The 17297-nt window shown below is 36.2% G+C and overlaps 2 protein-coding genes and 1 pseudogene across 3 annotated transcripts in view; 1 reads left to right on the top strand and 2 right to left on the bottom strand.

Annotated features, from left to right (window-relative positions):
- Positions 1–17297, top strand: part of AVEN (apoptosis and caspase activation inhibitor) — a 141945-nt gene that overhangs the window by 26015 nt on the left and 98633 nt on the right. The window contains exon 2 of the mRNA XM_033107696.1: positions 7762–7936. Coding sequence (XP_032963587.1) covers positions 7762–7936 — 175 coding nt within the window. The remainder of the gene's footprint in view (positions 1–7761; positions 7937–17297) is intronic.
- The window catches only part of CHRM5 (cholinergic receptor muscarinic 5), a 70536-nt gene that overhangs the window by 42245 nt on the left and 10994 nt on the right, over positions 1–17297 (bottom strand). The gene's annotated exons all lie outside the window — the stretch shown is intronic.
- Positions 12667–13911, bottom strand: LOC117024053 (lupus La protein-like; annotated as a pseudogene).

Raw genomic sequence — 17297 nt, 5'->3', positions numbered from 1 at the left:
GCCTAACGTGATTTCTCCATGATTTTGCCTGGATGGCCGAGGACTGGACCAGGGCTACCCAGATGCCTTCTGGTTCTATAATTCTTTACTTGTTAATTAGTATTTCAGCCTCTGGTGACGTGAGGATTTGGGGAGCATCTCAAAGTTGGCCAGATAAACAACAGCTATTTAGTAGTCCGTGATTTTTTTTTTTCATATTTTTCCCCCTCTGAAAAATGGAAGGTGATGACAGTCAAACCTCAGTAACCAAGGAAACCAGTCCTGTGCTGGTGGATAAGAGAGGTGAAAATTTAACTGAGACAGAATCAAAAGAAAATCTGGCCATGTCCAGCAGTACACCTGTGTGGTGAAATTCCAGAAAGATGCACCAGGGACAGAGGCACCTGAACTATCAGCGCCCCCTTAGGGAAAAGAGTAAACTGTCAGTGACTCGGGCCGGGGAAAGTATGTTTTGTACATTCCTTCCTCAGGAATGCTCAGAGTGTACATATAGCCTTCATATAAAGGCTGATCATTTTTGTGTATATAAAACCCTCAAATTAAGTTACTTAACAAAGGAAAGTTTTTACTGGAATGCCTCTTAATTGCATCTCTAGTTTTTGTGTCTCCATATTCAATAGCTCAACAGAGCAAACCATTACTTTTTTTTCTTAGGTCATAACCACAGCAAGAATCAAATTGTCCTCATTGTAGTTCCATTTAGTGCCTTCTTTACCACAAAAATTGTTGACACTAATCTAATTCGTAGAATTTTACCTGGGAATTGGGACTTGCAAGGCTGATTGATTTGGTAGTTTCTAAAACCTGTTTTAGCCTGAATTCTTACATGAAGTTCACGTTGTAAAGCAGATAAAACGAACCTGATTCTATTGCTGCTCCTGTCCTCCTTTCCACAAGGACTCCATGTAAAAGGACTTCCCCAAAGTATAGTTTAAAACCTCCAATTAGTCCAATGAAGGTTACTGCAGTTTAATTTCCTAAACTGCCCTTAAATCATGGGAGAATAAAACTCGCCAGGGCTTTACAGTTAGTCTAGCCTTGTGAGGGCTGCCAGCAAATGGCAATTACCGTTCTATGCTGCCTATTTTTAGCTTACTCTCTGAAACAGAATTACTCATGTGAGAAAGATATAAGGACCTGGAGAAATAAGATATAAGGATTCGGGATGAGTGAAGAGATCTGTGAGCAATGTCGTTAAACAGCTGCTCTGAGGATTGGGTCACCATTTTCTCTGTTCTCAGATCCCTCTAGCCCCTCTTCTCAGCCATATTCTGGTTACGAGGAAGGACAAGAAAGGAGGCTGTATACAATTCTCTGCTGGAGAAACAGTCGAATCAAATATAGCCTGTACCACTTTTTTTCCCTCATTCTTAATAGCCACAGTGTTTTGTATCTTGTTCTAGTCTCAATGGATAATACAGATATAAGCCATATATCTGTATAAGTACATTTACTAATATATAAGTACATTTACTAATTTTTTCAAATATCATGCTCTAATGTGTATTTAATACACAATGACAAATGGAAGCGTCCTCCTTAGTATACCTGTATTCTAGGTATATAGTATATATGTACATTTTTAATTAAAACTTTTATTGAAATTTAGCTTTTTGAAATAACACATGCAATTACTATTGCTAGAACACTTTTCTAATACCGAAGAGCTATCATTGAACCCTTTAATTATGATGGGTTATAAGTTTTTATATTGTTAAAAAGACAATTAAAAAAAATGAAGCATCAGTTGATGATTATGGTCTAAAGCAGGAATGTCAAAACTGCGGCCCGCGGGCCAACTGCGGTCCACACTCCATTGTTAATTGGCCCGCAGCAAATTCCAAAAATATATTTAGATTACTTAAATAAACCAGTTGATGCAATACGTACTTCACCTCGAGTGAGTGGCCCGGCTGTTTGTGTATTTTACCGTATATGGCCCTTGGTAAAAAAAGTTGAAAAAAGTTTGGACACCCCTGGTCTAAAGGATTGTATAAGATAAAAATGACCTTAATAGGGTTATAAATATAAAAGTTGGCAATTAGACTATCAATGATATATTTTAAAGCTTGATAACCGTTTAAAATTTTAAAGTAGGGCAAATTAATATAATTTTCTAGTTATACACATTGTAACATTTTTGGTTGGATATATTTGACATTATTACTTGATTGCTGAAATTAGTTTCCAGTAACTTTCTGTTGGAGGGTTTCCTTAAATGTGTTCTCTCTTATATCTTTTTATCTCACTTGTTCCCTTCTATGGTATAATTACATTTTGTGAGGAATATAGTATGTTGTTGAAAAATGTGTGATTGTTTTCAACCTCCTCATTAGATTAAAGCAGGAAAGTCTTTTCTACAGCCCTTTCCTCCAGGGAAAGGTAGAACCTTCAAAAGCTAGGTTCCTGAATATACAAGGCCTTAAATAGGACCTGTTGTCTCATTGTTGTGTATTATTCGTCACTTCCCAAATTTTACTGGCTTATCTGAGAGCTCTTCATGATAAAGATAATCTTTAAATATTCTCTTAGCAGACTGTTTCCTTTTTTGAAAGAAAAGGTAAGCAGATATCTTAAAAAGACCGTTGCCCAAACATACAGTTAGTTCATAGACTGGCCAGTTCAATTCAGCGGAATGTAAGTTAATGTAAATTATTGTACATTAAACAGGACCACAGCTTCAGTGCATAAATCTTTTTGTTGGTTCTGTTGTGCATGTGGTACCTTTTGTCTAGCTGTCCTATCCATTATGGACAATGGGGTGTGAAAGTCTCTAACTGTTAGGGTTGTACTATTTCTTGCTTCAAGTCAGTTTTTGCTGCATATTTTGTCAGGTTCTATTGTTAGGAGCATATATTTACATATTTATAGTTATATCTTTCTGATACATTGACCCTTTTTATCATTGTATAATGTCCTTCTTTTGTAACAGTTTTGCCTTAACATCTATTTTTTCCAGATATTTGTGTAGCCACTCCAGCTCATTTTTGCATACTGTTTGCATAGAATATCCTTTTCCATCCTATACTGAAGTATATGATATTTTAATCTTTGAATATAACATGCCTCCTGTAGATAACAAAGTTGAATTTTTAAAAAAATCATTCTGTCAGTACCTGCCTTTTGGTTGAATTGTTTATTCACATTTAATGTTATTAATATAGTTGAATATTTGCCATTTTACCTTTTGCCTTCCAGATGTCTCATGTATATTTTATTCCTCTATACCTCCTTTACTGCTTTCATGGGCATGAAATTAATATTTTTAATGTAGCATTTTAATTTCTTTAATGACTTTTTTTACTTTTTGAGTAATTTCCTTAGTGGTTGCTCTGGGGCCTACTATATACATTTTAACAGAATATGCTTCAGATTTATACTTAATTCCAGTGAGATAAATGTTACTCCTGTATATAGGTTATTCCCTTCCCCCTTCTTATGGTATTATTGTTCTACATACTACATCTATCTGTTACAAAACCAACAATACATTGTTACAACTATTACTATGTAATTTTATCTTTTAAAGACTGAGAGAAGGAAGAAGAGTAAGCATATACTTACAGCTTTTGTTAGACTTCTTATTTACTACTTCTAGTTTTGTTCATTTGCTTCTGTATATTGTAGTTGCCATCTACAGGCATTTCCTTAGTTCAGTGAAGTTTTGCTCCCACTTACCACCTTTGAGCTGTTATTGGCAAATGTATTGTTGGACCTATAACATATAGAAAACTAATTATGCACATTGTTTTATACAATTGCTTTTAAAATCAGTTATGGGAAGAGAGGGTGTGTCAGATATATGATTTGCAATTGTTTTCTCCTATTGTTTAGGTTGCCTTTTCATTTTATTGATGGTTTCCTTTGCTGTGCAGAGTTTTTTAGTTTGATGTAGTCCCACTTGTTTGTTTTTTGCTATTGTTGTCAAATCCAAAATGTCATTGCCAAAACTGATGTCAAGGAGCTTACCAGCTGTGTTTTTTTCCAGGATTTTTTTGGTTTTAGGTCTTACTTTCGAAAACTTTTTAAAATTCATTTTGAGTTGATTTTTGTGTATGGTATAAGATAGGTGTCCAGTTTCATTCTTTTACATGTGTCAGTCCAGTTTTCCCAAAACCATTTATTAAAAGACTGTCTTTTCCTCATTGTATATTCTTGGCTCTCTTCTAATAAATTGACTATATACAGAGGGTGCCAAAAAATGTATACACATTTTAAAAAAGGAAAAAAATTATTAAAATTGTAATGCTCAATATATACCGATAACAAAAGATGAATACAAGTCATGTTTGACTTCTGTAATTACAAGAGGTGCTCAAAGTGGTTACCATCAGCATCCAGACACTTCTGATTACGGCGAACTACTGCTTGAGCAACATTGACCGAAGTGTCCACTTGTATACATTTTTTTGACACCCCGGGTATGTGTGAGTTTATTTCTGGGCTCTCCATTCTGTTCTATTGATTTATGTGTCTGTTTTTATGCTGCTACCATATTGTTTTGATTACTGTAGCTTTGCAATATAGTTTGATATCAGGAAGCATGATACCTCTAGCTTTGTTCTTCTTTCTCAAGATGCTTTGGCTATTTTGGCTCTTTGTGGTTCCATACAAATTATAAGATTGTTTGTTCTAATTCTGTGAAAAATGCCTTTGGAATTTTGATAGGGATTGCATTGAATCTGTAGATTACTTTGGGTAATGTGGACATTAAACAATATTAATTATTCCAATCCATGAGCACAAAATATCTTTCCATCCATGTCTTCAGTTTCTTTCATCAATATCTGATAGTTTTCAGTGTATGCAAGATGAATTTTGTAATGATGCTGTTAACATAATAATGATGCTTGTATATTTATAGTTTTCACATTTCTTTTATCAGTATTCTCTTATTCTGTTTTTCTCTTTATCTTGGGGCTTTGCATATTTTATTTTGTCTCATCTTTGCGAAATAAACCAAACAAAGTCTTTAGGAATTTTTAAGATACACCTTTCTCTTAAGTTACATCAACTGTCTTCTAAACATGATTATTTCTTAATGCCCTCTTGTGATGGAGGCTAATGACAACTCTCCTTGTTTCTGCAGGTTGGTGGGGATAATGAGATCCTTGTTCAGTGATTTTTCTAAGTTGGAGATTAGCGAGTCATTCATCTGTGTGCAGCCCAGCCTATTCTAAACACTTTGTAAATATGAATGGTGGTGATGGCAGGGTCGTTAATTCTATCTAGGTCTCCTGCCTCCTATGTCAGCGCTTGTTTCATTGAGTTAATAGTTACTCGGGTATTTCATATTGTAATCCTCTTTTACATCAAGCTAGTTACTTTGTCCAGTTTTACATTTTTGCTATATGTTATAGCTACAAGTATGTTCAGAAGTTTTGTACTAACTGGTGAAGTCTCCCTGAATCCTGTTTACCCAGTGGGCCAACAAAAGAATATTGAGTTCTCCCACATTAAACCCTGCTAGTATTTTCAGCTCTAGTTCTAGCCCCCAAATTCTCATTTGTTACAAAGCTATTTTCTTTAGACTGTTTCTGGTATTTGTTATATACATAGCAGATCTCATTCGGTCACGTCTGTAACCTGCTAGCATCTTTTTGTTTTGAGAAACTTTTAGGAATGGCAGGAAACCTCTAGGTTTCAGGCAATCTTTGCAATGCTTAGATTATAAAGGAGATTGCCTTTTTGTGTGTGTGTGCTGTCAAGGTGGCTTATGATGATATTTGAGGGCTGAGAGTGATCTTGAAAGGTCAGTTACTCCAGCGTTTCATGAAAACTTATAAAATTTGGTTCAGGTAGGATTAGTGACTAGTGTTAAATCTGTTTGGATGGTTGATGGGGAATGAGAAATTGGTGGTGGACAAAAATAACACCACATAGACAAAGTCCTAGATGCAAGGGGGAAACATATCTGTCCAGTGGGCGGGTCAGTCTTCCCCCAAGCTCATTGTTTTATCTTAGCATTACTTATGTCGGCTCAGCCATTTATCATCTGTCATTTGATGAGATATAACATAAGGTTCAGAGCACCATATATGATGTATTTTAGCCAAAAAGCTATTACGCTTGACTCCATTGGGCATTTGGATTTTTTAAAATCTGATATTTCCGATAAACTAATCTATAAACAAATATTACAAGGAAGCAGCCAGACAGAAGATAATCTTTCTGTAATCTACCTGTACCGGTCTCTTCAATAAATCAATGTCACAAAAATAGAGTCAGACTTAAGGAGCAACAGTGAAATACAGTACAGGGTCTTGAATAGGATCCTGGCTTGGACAAACCATCTGTAAAGGACATTTTTGGGGTCAGGGAAATTTGGAAATAGTCTGGATGTTACATGAAATAAATTTACTGAAATGGAGAGGCGTAGAATATTGATAAGAGAAATCTGGTTACCAAAAAAAAAAACAACACCAAAAAAGTATATACAAATATATAAATAGAAAAAAATCTGGAAGTATATGCACTAAGGTGTCAGTAGTGGTACTTTCAGGTGATGGGAATATGGGAGTTTCATTTATTTTTTTGCTTGTCTTTCCCTCATAATTTTTTCTGCAATGCACATGCCCTGTTTCTGTATTAATAAAAACTTACTAAAAAAAAAAAGTCGATACTAAACCATCGTGTACAGATGGGTTGCTTTAGTATATTTCACAAGTTTTTTTCTTGATAAGATTTCATGATTGTAAGGATACTTTTTTGAACTGTGTCTTTAGATTCTACATGCCTCTCTTTTTTTCAAATTCAATTTTTTTTTATTTTGGAAAATATTAAACACATATAAAAGTAGATAGAATAATATAATGAATTTTCATGTGCCCATCATCTAGCTTCAGCAGTTACCAGTTATGCCCAGATTATTTCACCTCTATCCACCATTCCTCACCATCCGTTATTCTGATGCAAATCCCACATGTTGTATCTTTAAATCCATAAATAGTTCAATATTTATTTTTAACAGATAAAAACATGAAAATTAAACACAATATTGGTATCGTACCAAACAATAAATAAATAAAACAATATCCTTAATTATAGTCAAATATGCAGTCATTGTTCACATTTCTCCAATTGTCTCATAAGTAAGTTTCTCTAGTTACATTGTTTGAATCACAGTACAAATAAGGTCCCAACATCACACCTGGCTATGTTCATTAAGCTCTATTAATCTATATGTTTCTTCCTTCTCCATTTTTCCCCCTGACCATTTATTTGCTGAAGGAACTAGGCCTGTTATCTTTTGTAATTTCTCACATTCTGCATTTTTCTTCATGTTCTCTTAACCTTTTAATGCCTAAGCCTGAATACATCTGAGCAGGGTTCCCATTTAGAGCTCAGAATAGAACATATTCTTGGAGGGTGTTTACAAAATGTGTAAATTGAAAGAGTTGATTTCCATCCTAAAGTCCTTTGAGCTTAAGACTTACAGTCTTGGTTATTTCAATAAGAGGAAACAACTACTGAAATAGGATACACTGGGATAGACTTTAGCGATATCAGTTACACACATTTTTAGGTAGGAACTCACCAGATTTCCTTTTCAAAGCTAAATGAAAACGTGACTCTGAAAGTATACTCTGGTATAATGGGATTATCTTGAAATATTATTTAATATCCTCAGAGAGCTTGGTTTGTAAATGTGCTCTTTGTTGTGATACCTAGGTACTATTTTTTTGGTTTTATTTTACTGCTAAGGCCACTAAAGTCTAGGTTTACATTGCCTGCTTATTGATTTTTCTCTAATGATTGCAGGTTGAAGATGACAGTGCTGCAGAGGCCTATGGAGAAGAGAATGAACAGGGAAATTATTCTAAAAGAAAGATAGTCTCTAACTGGGATCGATATCAAGATACTGAAAAAGAGGTCGATAAGGAAAGTGGAGAATCTCAGAGGGGGACGGATTTCAGTGTTCTTCTCAGCTCTGCAGGTATGAATTCCAATTGCTTGCATACTGGTTAGTGCTATGAAAGTTGCACAGATTGTTTTATTTACGCTTCTTTTTAAATGGCATTTTGGTAACTAACAATTCATTGTTTGGCCTTTGGATTTTAAATCCAAGTAAAGGACACTGTGTTTAATGGTTTGCAAGGGAAAAAAAATGACATTAAGTAGAAGTCAAGGCTTCTATGTACTGATGTAGAGTGACGTCAGTTGTGGTTGAAATGAATGAAAACCTTTACCGGAACAAAAAAGGCTGAACTCTGCCCCTCTCAATTGGGCAGTCTGAGAGACAGCAGTGTTTTCTTTGATTTCAGAGGAATCGATACTTATGTTTATACACAGCTAAGAATTTCTAGAATATATGTTGTTTCTCGCCCCCTTATTTTATAGCCAGGAATGTGCATATTAGTGGATATGCACACATTTAGAGACATATACACCTGAACACCAAAACTTTTCTATTTTGCTTTTGGACAGTCTATCAATAAGGTGCAAAACTCATTCCTTCCACTGTGTTTCCCCGAAAATAAGACCTGGCCAGACCATCAGCTCTAATGCGTCTTTTGGAGCAAAAGTCAATATAATACCTGGTCTTATTTTACTATTATATAAGACCAGGTCTCATATAATAACATAATGTAATGTAATATAAGACGGGTCTTACGTTAATATTTGCTCCAAAAGACTCATTAGAGCCGATTGTCCGGCTAGGTCTTATTTTTCGGGGAAACACAGTATGACAAGCTGTTTTATAAGATGGACTCCCATCCTGAGCAATGTGCAACAACGTGAAGCTGGAGAGTAGTTACAGGAAGTACTGGAGCAGGGCTGGTTGTATACATGGCTACACCCTATTGGGTGTGGCACAAGAGTTTAAAAGATGGGTGGAGGACAGACTAGTGGTTTTCAGGGGTGAGGGATGGGAAGGTGGGAGGTGGATGTGATTATAGGCAACAGGGTGGAGGCTTGTGGTCCTGATCATCGTCTTGATTGTGGTGGTGGGTACACAAACCTATGCAAATGATAAAACTGTGGAGAACTTAAACACACATACACACACAAGTGAGCACAAATAAAACTGGGGAAGTCTGAATAAGATTGGTGGATTGTGTCAGTGTCAGTATGTCCATATCCTGGTTGTGATATTATACTATAGATTTTTTTTGTTTTAAGTTAAAAAAATTTTTTTTTAAATTTTCTATTGGGGAATGTTGGGGAACAGTGTGTTTTTCCAGGGCCCATCAGCTCTAGGTCAAGTCGTTGTCTTTTAATCTAGTTGTGGAGGGTGCAGCTCAGCTCCAAGTCCAGTCTCCATTTTCAACCTTTAGTTGCAGGGCCACAGCCCACCATCCCATGTGGGAATCGAACCGGCAACCTTGTTAAGAGCTAGCACTCAAGGCCTCCTCACTGGCAGCTCATTGTCGTCCATCTAGTTGTGGAGGGCACAGCTCACTGGCCCATGTGGGAATCGAATCCCTGTTGTTAAGAGCTCACACTCTAACCATTTGAGCCATCAGTCTGCCCCCCTGTACTACAGTTTTGCAAAATGTTATTATTGGGGGAACCTGGGCCAAACGTATGAGATTTCTCTGTATTATTTCTTACAACTGGATATGAATCTACAGTTCCCTCAATTAAAAAAAAAATTGCCATGTTTAAAAAAATTTGAAGTATAAAGGTGTGAGAAGCAGTGAAATAAAATGAAAATAATATTTTTAGACAGTTTGTTGTGAATTCCCTCTTCCCCCCCAACTTTTATGTTGCTTTGGAGTTCTGCCTTTCTTTCTGTCTGCCTGTATTTTTGAGTACCTATACCAGATTATGAAACAAAGTGATGAATTCTCTTCCAACCTAATAGTTGGAAAGAGACTAAGTGGAGCGACTATTAGAGTGTGAGTCACAAGAGCAGATTCAGTCTGATGTCGTTATGTTCTGTGTGACACACAGCGTAACCACCTCAGGTGGAGGTTTGCTGATGGCATCCACTCACTGACTGTTTAGGGACTGGTGACTCATCTTTTTGCCAGTCAGATGAGTATTCTCCTCTTATTATCTGCATTTTGGCCAATTATGGGTTTAAAAGCACTTTTATTCAAGATAGAAGAGGTAAAATGTATGCTGGCTAGCTTCAATTTTTATCAGCTGTTCTAAAAGATTTAGGGGGAAAATTGAAGCAGTGCAATAAAATTATCATGTGGGCTGTCTGTGGATTTAATTGAATCAATTGTGTAGTCAGTTACTAGGACAGTATCAGGCAATAAAAGATACTGCATAAATGTTTGAAGGCAATGAATAATTCTAGTCTAACCCAGCAGTTAGGTGCACTGGCTTATGATTTTGTTTATCTTTCCCTCAGGATCACAGTTGTTTTCTTATATTTTCTCCTAAAAGTTGAGTTTTTGTTTTGTTTTCTGAAATGTGTTAAATTTTATCAGTTACAACCATTTCTTTTTTTTAAACCACTTTATTGAGGTATGATTGACATGTAGAAGGCTGTACATATTTAATGTGTACAACTTGATGAGTTTCAGAATAAGTGTACACCTGTGAAACCATAAAGGCCATCGACATATCCATCACCTCCCAAAGTTTCCTCCTGTGTGTGTGTGTGTGTGTTAAGACTAGTTAACATAAAATCTACCCTTGTAGCAAATTTTAAGTATACAATATGGTATTCCTAACTGTAGGTACTATGCTGTATAGTAGATCTCTAGAACTTATTTACCTGGCATAACTGAAACTTTCACATCCATTTGAAATTAGTGGAGTCAGTTGGCATAATTACTCTGCTTTGCATTTCAGTCTTCTAAAGAGCATGTAACCTTGTGATTCAGTTTTCTATTTTTATTTGTTAGTATATAATATATTTATTAAGTACCAAAGTAACCAAAATTAGAAATAACTTATCAACATTGAAAATTTTGATTTTTGATAGTGGACATTTAAATTCAGCTTAGGCTGTTACATTCTTTTCTTTGTCAATATGGTTTAATATAAGGAGCACAGGCCTCTAGGTTGAACAGGTCTGGATTTGCATGCTGCTCTAGGATGTTTCTGTTTAACTTCAGGCAATACTATTTCTCTCAGTAGGAAATGCAAGAATAGAACGAAGTAACAGTGCTTGGTTCGATGATGTCCGTGTCTTATCTCAAATTTACCACTGATTTTAGTTCTGCTTCATATGTAACCAAGGTGCCTAGATTTAGCATTTATCTGAAATTTGTTGTTGAAAACTTAATGAGCTGTATTCATTAAAGTCAAATAAAGTGTAATTTTTTTCCTTGAATGCTAGACATACAACAATGGATTTGCCAACCATATCCTTTTCTGAGAAATTAGAAGTTCTTCTTGGGTAAAATATAACTGATTATTGAGTCTGTTTATTGAATAACCAGTGGTGGTGGTCTGAGTTTCTGAGCATTTAAAAAAGTTGGTGGACTTGGGTTAAGCCATAAAACAAAGTCTTCTCCCTTTCCCCAACTTTGCCACCTAGAGTTGTTCACCTGTTTTTCTCCTCTATCTCAGTGTCTGCCACGTGCCATGAAGGATAGCCATTGTCGCTGCTATGTAATCAGAGTTAGAAAAATGTTTACAATGTGAGCAGGTAGCACTGGAGCATTATTATAGAAAACCATGTACCTAATAAAAAATCTTTTATGTGCAAGTCTGTAAGCTCTGTTTAAGTGGAACAAATAGAAATGATTAGGCCACAGTTTGGTCAGTATAGTTGTCTATGCCTGTTTTCATTTAAAGTTATTATATATCTTCTTCAATGTAATTTTATAGAAAGTTAATTTTGGGAGGGAGACTTTAATTGTAATGACATTTGTTTTTTTGGCCTCTATATCCCTTTGCCAGAAATTAGTCTGAAAGGGAAAAGAAAGCCTATCACTCTAGCAGCCTGTACTTTTTTTTTTTTTTAAAGATTTTATTGGGGAAGGGGAACAGGACTTTATTGGGGAACAGTGTGTACTTCCAGGTTTCCCCCCCCCCCCCAAGTCAAGTTGTTGTCCTTTCAATCTTAGTTGTGGAGGGTGCAGCTCAGCTCCAGGTCCAGTTGCCGTTGCTAGTTGCAAGGAACACAGCCCTCCATCCCGTGGGGGAGTCGAACTGGTAACCCTGTGGTTGAGAGCCCACGCTCCAACCAACTGAGCCATCCGGGAAGCAGCTCAGCTCAAGGTGCCGTGTTCAATCTTAGTTGCAGGGGGCAGAGCCCACCATCCCTTGCCGGACTTGAGGAGTTGAACCGGCAGCCTTGTGATTGAGAGCCCACTGGCCCATGTGGGAATCGAACTGGCAGCCTTTAGAGTTAGAGCTCCAACCACCTGAGCCACCGGGCGGGCCCCAGCGTATACTTCTTAATTAAACTTTGAACTTTTGCTTCTTGTGAAACGGCAGGATAGTTATATTGCCCGGACTGATTCAGTTCATTTTTTTCTCTCTTCTCATATGGTATGGATTTTATTAGTTTTGTGACTATATTCTCAGATTACAAAGACAATTTAATGGAAGAAACTTCCTTTGCTATTTGGAATATTTACAATAATACAAACAGAACTATACATTAAAAAAAAAATCTTTATTTGGGTAACAACAACAAAAAACAGGTTAAACCACACAAAAATCTTTCCTTTCTTACAGGTGGACATTGAAGTAGGCCTAATTTACTTTTCTTTTTTTTAAACCTCCAAAGATAAAAGCAACTTGTTTGCTAAACTACTGGTCTCCTGCACCGTTTTGTGTTTTCTGTTGTTTTGGTGCAGTTTCTTCTTTGTTTTTACTGGTCCAGCTCCATCATTTTTATTATGTTCATCATCACCGTTAACTTTCATTTTCTTGCCCTGAAATTGTACTTTTCCTTTAAGAGACCCAGCCTTGGCAGCTTTAATTCCTTTTCTTTTTCCTTTAAATCTGTGACCTTTTGATTTCTGTTTGTTTAGGGATTCTTGTTGATCCTCCGGTGATTTTTTTTTTTTCAGTGCTGCTTTTCCTACCCCTTCTAGGACACCCATGTGTCTTCTTTGTTCTTTAATTATAGGTTACCATTAGTAGCTTCTTTGGCTTTCTCTAGTGCCCCTTTAGCCTTTTCTTTAAATAGAATCAGTCCCTCTTTTGCTCCCTGATAAAGTCTATCCATTTTTTCCCCCCACAATTTGAGAAAAGGAAGTGTGGATCTTCTCGATAGGTCTGATCATCTAAGTCATCCCCAAATTTCAGCAACCATCCTATCTTTTCTTCTAGAGTTTTCATTTCAGCATCTGTAATCTTTCGTTTTTCTTCTTCTTGTTTAGCTCTTAATTTAGCTTACACTTTATTTTGCTTTCTCCCCCCCCCGCTTTTTTTTGCAAAGTAATCTTCCTTGAGAAGTATTATTAGAAGGTGTGTATCTTCATGCTTTTGGGCAGGTGTCTGTAAATTTTTTAGCAAAGTTAGTACTATGAGATAACTGCAAATATTGATCCCTTAAATGCTTTGTGTAATGTTTTTGTATTTGAATATTTTGTGCTTGACTTTTATCTTCTAATCTTTCTTTTATATCATCAAGGGTTGCACCAGTTGGGAAGCCTTTCATATAAATGGATCTGCTTTTACATAAATTTTTATACTCCTCAGTCATCAGACCTTTTGAACTCATCAGAGAGGTTTGCATGGAGAGCTTCTGATTTTAACTTTATTTAATTCCACGAGTTTTGTCTTTGGTTTTTCTCAGTGCTTCTGTTAAAGTCTGTTAGGCAGTCCAACCTGTTGAATTTTATCATTATCTCCAGAGGCACTCAGGTGTCATCCATGTTGATCTATTCCTTTAAAAATTTGTGTCATGGCAAAGTAAAGTCTAAAATAATACTTGATTTGATGACTGATTTTATTCCCCGAGTAGCCATTTTTTTCACTATTAACATTTTCTATTTTAACAAGTGAGGAAAGTGGTCGAATTACAGAATATCTTGCCTGTGGATTCATTTAATACTAAGTGACATTAAAGCCCAATTATTTTTTTGAGCTTTTTACTTTCTAATGCTCTTTAAATTTTTCGGAAGAGTTGCAAAGATACAGAGAGTTCCCATGTAACCTTCACCTAGCTTCCCCTAATGTTAACATCTTACATAAACATAGTATATTTATTAAAACTAAGAAACGACGATTGGCATACTATAGACTATTTGAATTTCCCCCTTTTTTCCCCATTGATGTCCTTTTTCTGTTCCAACTTAGGATACCATATTGCATTTATTTATCTCCTTCGTCTCCTCTAATTTGTGATGGTTTCTTACTCTTTTCTGGACTCGACCAAACTTTTGAAGATTTGTGGTTAGGTATTTTGTAAAATGTTCTTCAGTTTGGGTTTTTCTCATGACTGGATTAGGCTATGGATTTTTGGGGAGAATACCACAGATAGGATATGCCTTTCTTGTTGGATCATGTCAGTGGACATATGATACTAACATGATATGACTGATAATGTTAACTTTGATCACTTGATTGAGATGGTATCTGTAAGATGGTAACTTTCTCCAATGTAAAGTTACTTCCCATTCTCTTTTCACTAGAAGTGAGTGACCAAGTCCTACGCACACCGAGAATATGGGAATTAAGCTTACCTAGTAGAGGGGTGAGTATCAAGGAATCTGTGGGCTATATTAAAACAATGACAGTAAAAAGTAAGTACCTTGGGGGAATAATTTTGAGGCTATGCAAATACCGTGTTTCTCCTTAAAGGCTCAGGGGAGCCAGTTCTCTGAGTGAGGCTGAGAATGGCCTCAGATAAAAGGTCAAGCTGTGATGACTAAATACTTGACCTTGTTGTTTGTTCAAGCTTTATTGCAGAGCTATCTATATTACTGTTGGTGCTGTTCTTGTGTTATTGACTCTTCTCTCAATTTCTCTGAAGAGTGGAGTCATTTATATTAACTGAATGGGGTTAATGAGGATACATTTGTGAAACAAGGTAAAACATCAATAATTGATTTTAATTTCTTCCTCATCAATCAGTTACAAAACACTTATTTTATCTCCATGTTTGTGGCTACCAAAAAGCTACATATATGTGTATATAAAATGTATGTATATTTATATGCATGTGTACATATCTGTGTGTATATGCATGTATATGATTAGCTACACTCCAAATGACTTGTATACACATGTCTAAAATCTATTGATCAGAAAAATCTTCATTTAATTTTGTTCTTTTTTATGCAAGAGACAGTCATGGTGTCTTATGGAATTAAGAGATGCAATCTTGTAAAAGCTATCCCAGTAGGAGTTGATAGATGAGAAGAAGACATGTCTCAGTGACTCAGCAGTCATTTCAGCAAATGCCAACTATTTGGCTGATCTCCCTTAGAAGTCGGGATAATTCTAGGGTAATAATTGTTGCTCCAGGGGTGTTGTCCAAATAGGGGCTGATCCAAAGAGAGAATGTGGTTAATGTGTTTTTAGATTTATAAGGGAAAAACGTCATGACACTTTGATGCATGACATAAGCGTTTATTCCTTACCGCTATTCTCAGCAGCCCCATAATCTAAATGTATTTTTGTTTAGATATTTGAGCTTAGTAAGAGAAAATCTGGAGCAATAGTATTTGGTAGAGTGCTAGATGTGGGTAAAGATTTCTAGCACTTAAAAAATTTCTGGGCCGGCCAGGTGGCTCAGGTGGTTGGAGCACTGTGCTCCTAACGCTGATGTCCCGGTGAGCGGCCAACTGACCAGCAACGGATTGCCTCAGCCGGGGGGAGCCCAAGGCTCCTAATAGCACGGGCCAGGGAGCTGTGTCCTATACAACTAGACTGAGAAACAACAGATTGAACTGGAGTGGGGTTGCGGGGAGAGGCGGAAGAAAGGGGGAAAAATTGTAAAGTCTTTAAAAAAACATATGATCAAGATATAGCAGTGGCGGTTTAATAGTAGTCAAATTGAATTTGATTGCTGAATTGCGATTTGGCCTCTTAACCATATGTTACTGCTTTTCTCTAGAACAGATTTTAGTAATGAGCTATTGTCAGAAATAATTTATTTTCTCCTCTTTTTTTTTTTTTAACAGAGCTTAGCATTTCTAATTCTTGGGGTCGTCAGAGTAGGATTTTTGTGGGGAGGAGATGGAGGTGGAAGAGAGGGCGGTCTTGCAGAAATTTCCAGTGGAAGAGGCAGCATTGTTGTGATATGTATTGGGACCAACTTTTGAATTAGGTTGAATAGCAATAACTACCTTAGTTTGGGGTCGATGGAATGTAGATGAGGTGTACGCATAAATAAATGTGTTAAAATTGTTCTTACTTATAGGGCACCTGGCTGGGAATTTGGTATATAATGTGCAGTATTTTATCTAACTTCATGATAACCCTGCAAGGTTGGTATTGGACCGGATGAGGCATATTAAGGTCAAGGAAGCTAGATAATTCACCCCATGTCACATAACTAGTATGTTGTAGAACTGCGGTATGACTTCCTCTCCGTCTCATTCTGAAACCCATTACTGTTCTGTATACTGAACTGTTGCCTTCTGCAGAATGCATACAGTTGGCTGTGCAGCAATGGGCCCTTTGGGTGGATTGCATAGAAAATGAGTCATTAAATGGTTTGGGAACAGTTATGTTTCCCTTCCTCCCTTTGTGGTAAAAAAAACAAAACAATAAAACGTTTGGCTACTTTAAAAACATTATCTTTGTTGGATAGTTTGTTGCCTTCTGATCTGATCATGACAATGGGAGCATTACTGTTTTATTCCTACTTGTTTCATTTGTACTGAAAATTATGAAACAGTATGGATTTATTTCAACTATCTGACTGGTATTATTATGACAGTTAGGAACTCTAATATACTCAGGAGCTTTAATATGGAAATGAGTTTTTCTTCACTGCTGATAATTATTAACCCAAGCAAAAAGATAATTATGTGTTAAATTATGTATGCTGTGTATGTGTAAATGAAATTCATCTGTTTCATGTTAGGGAAATTGACAAGACATCACTATTGTTAATATTTTTCACATTACCTCTTGGATTTCTTATTTAGATATCTTCTCTCTGTAATTTTGAGAGAAAATCAAGAGGGATTGCTGCCAGCGCTTGAAGGAGTCTTAGAAAAAGTTGTGATTTAATATTCACACATAAACTCAGTTTAACCTAAGTAGAGCAGTGAGCATTTTTAATTTATTTTAAAGTGAGAGAGCACTTATTTGCAAAGTATTCTGAATTCCATGTTAGTCTTTTTGAGTTTTGATTGGAAGCTCGAATGATGTCATTTTTAGGGTAGGCTAGATTTAAGTACATGAAAGCTATATTTTTTTTCCCCTTATATTTTGAAGTCAGCACGGTATTGCAAGTTAGTAATGCTTTAATTTGCATG

This window comes from Rhinolophus ferrumequinum, chromosome 6 (genome assembly GCF_004115265.2).
Source record: "Rhinolophus ferrumequinum isolate MPI-CBG mRhiFer1 chromosome 6, mRhiFer1_v1.p, whole genome shotgun sequence".
Taxonomy (NCBI): domain Eukaryota; kingdom Metazoa; phylum Chordata; class Mammalia; order Chiroptera; family Rhinolophidae; genus Rhinolophus; species Rhinolophus ferrumequinum.
This window is presented reverse-complemented; position numbering and strand designations above follow the sequence as displayed.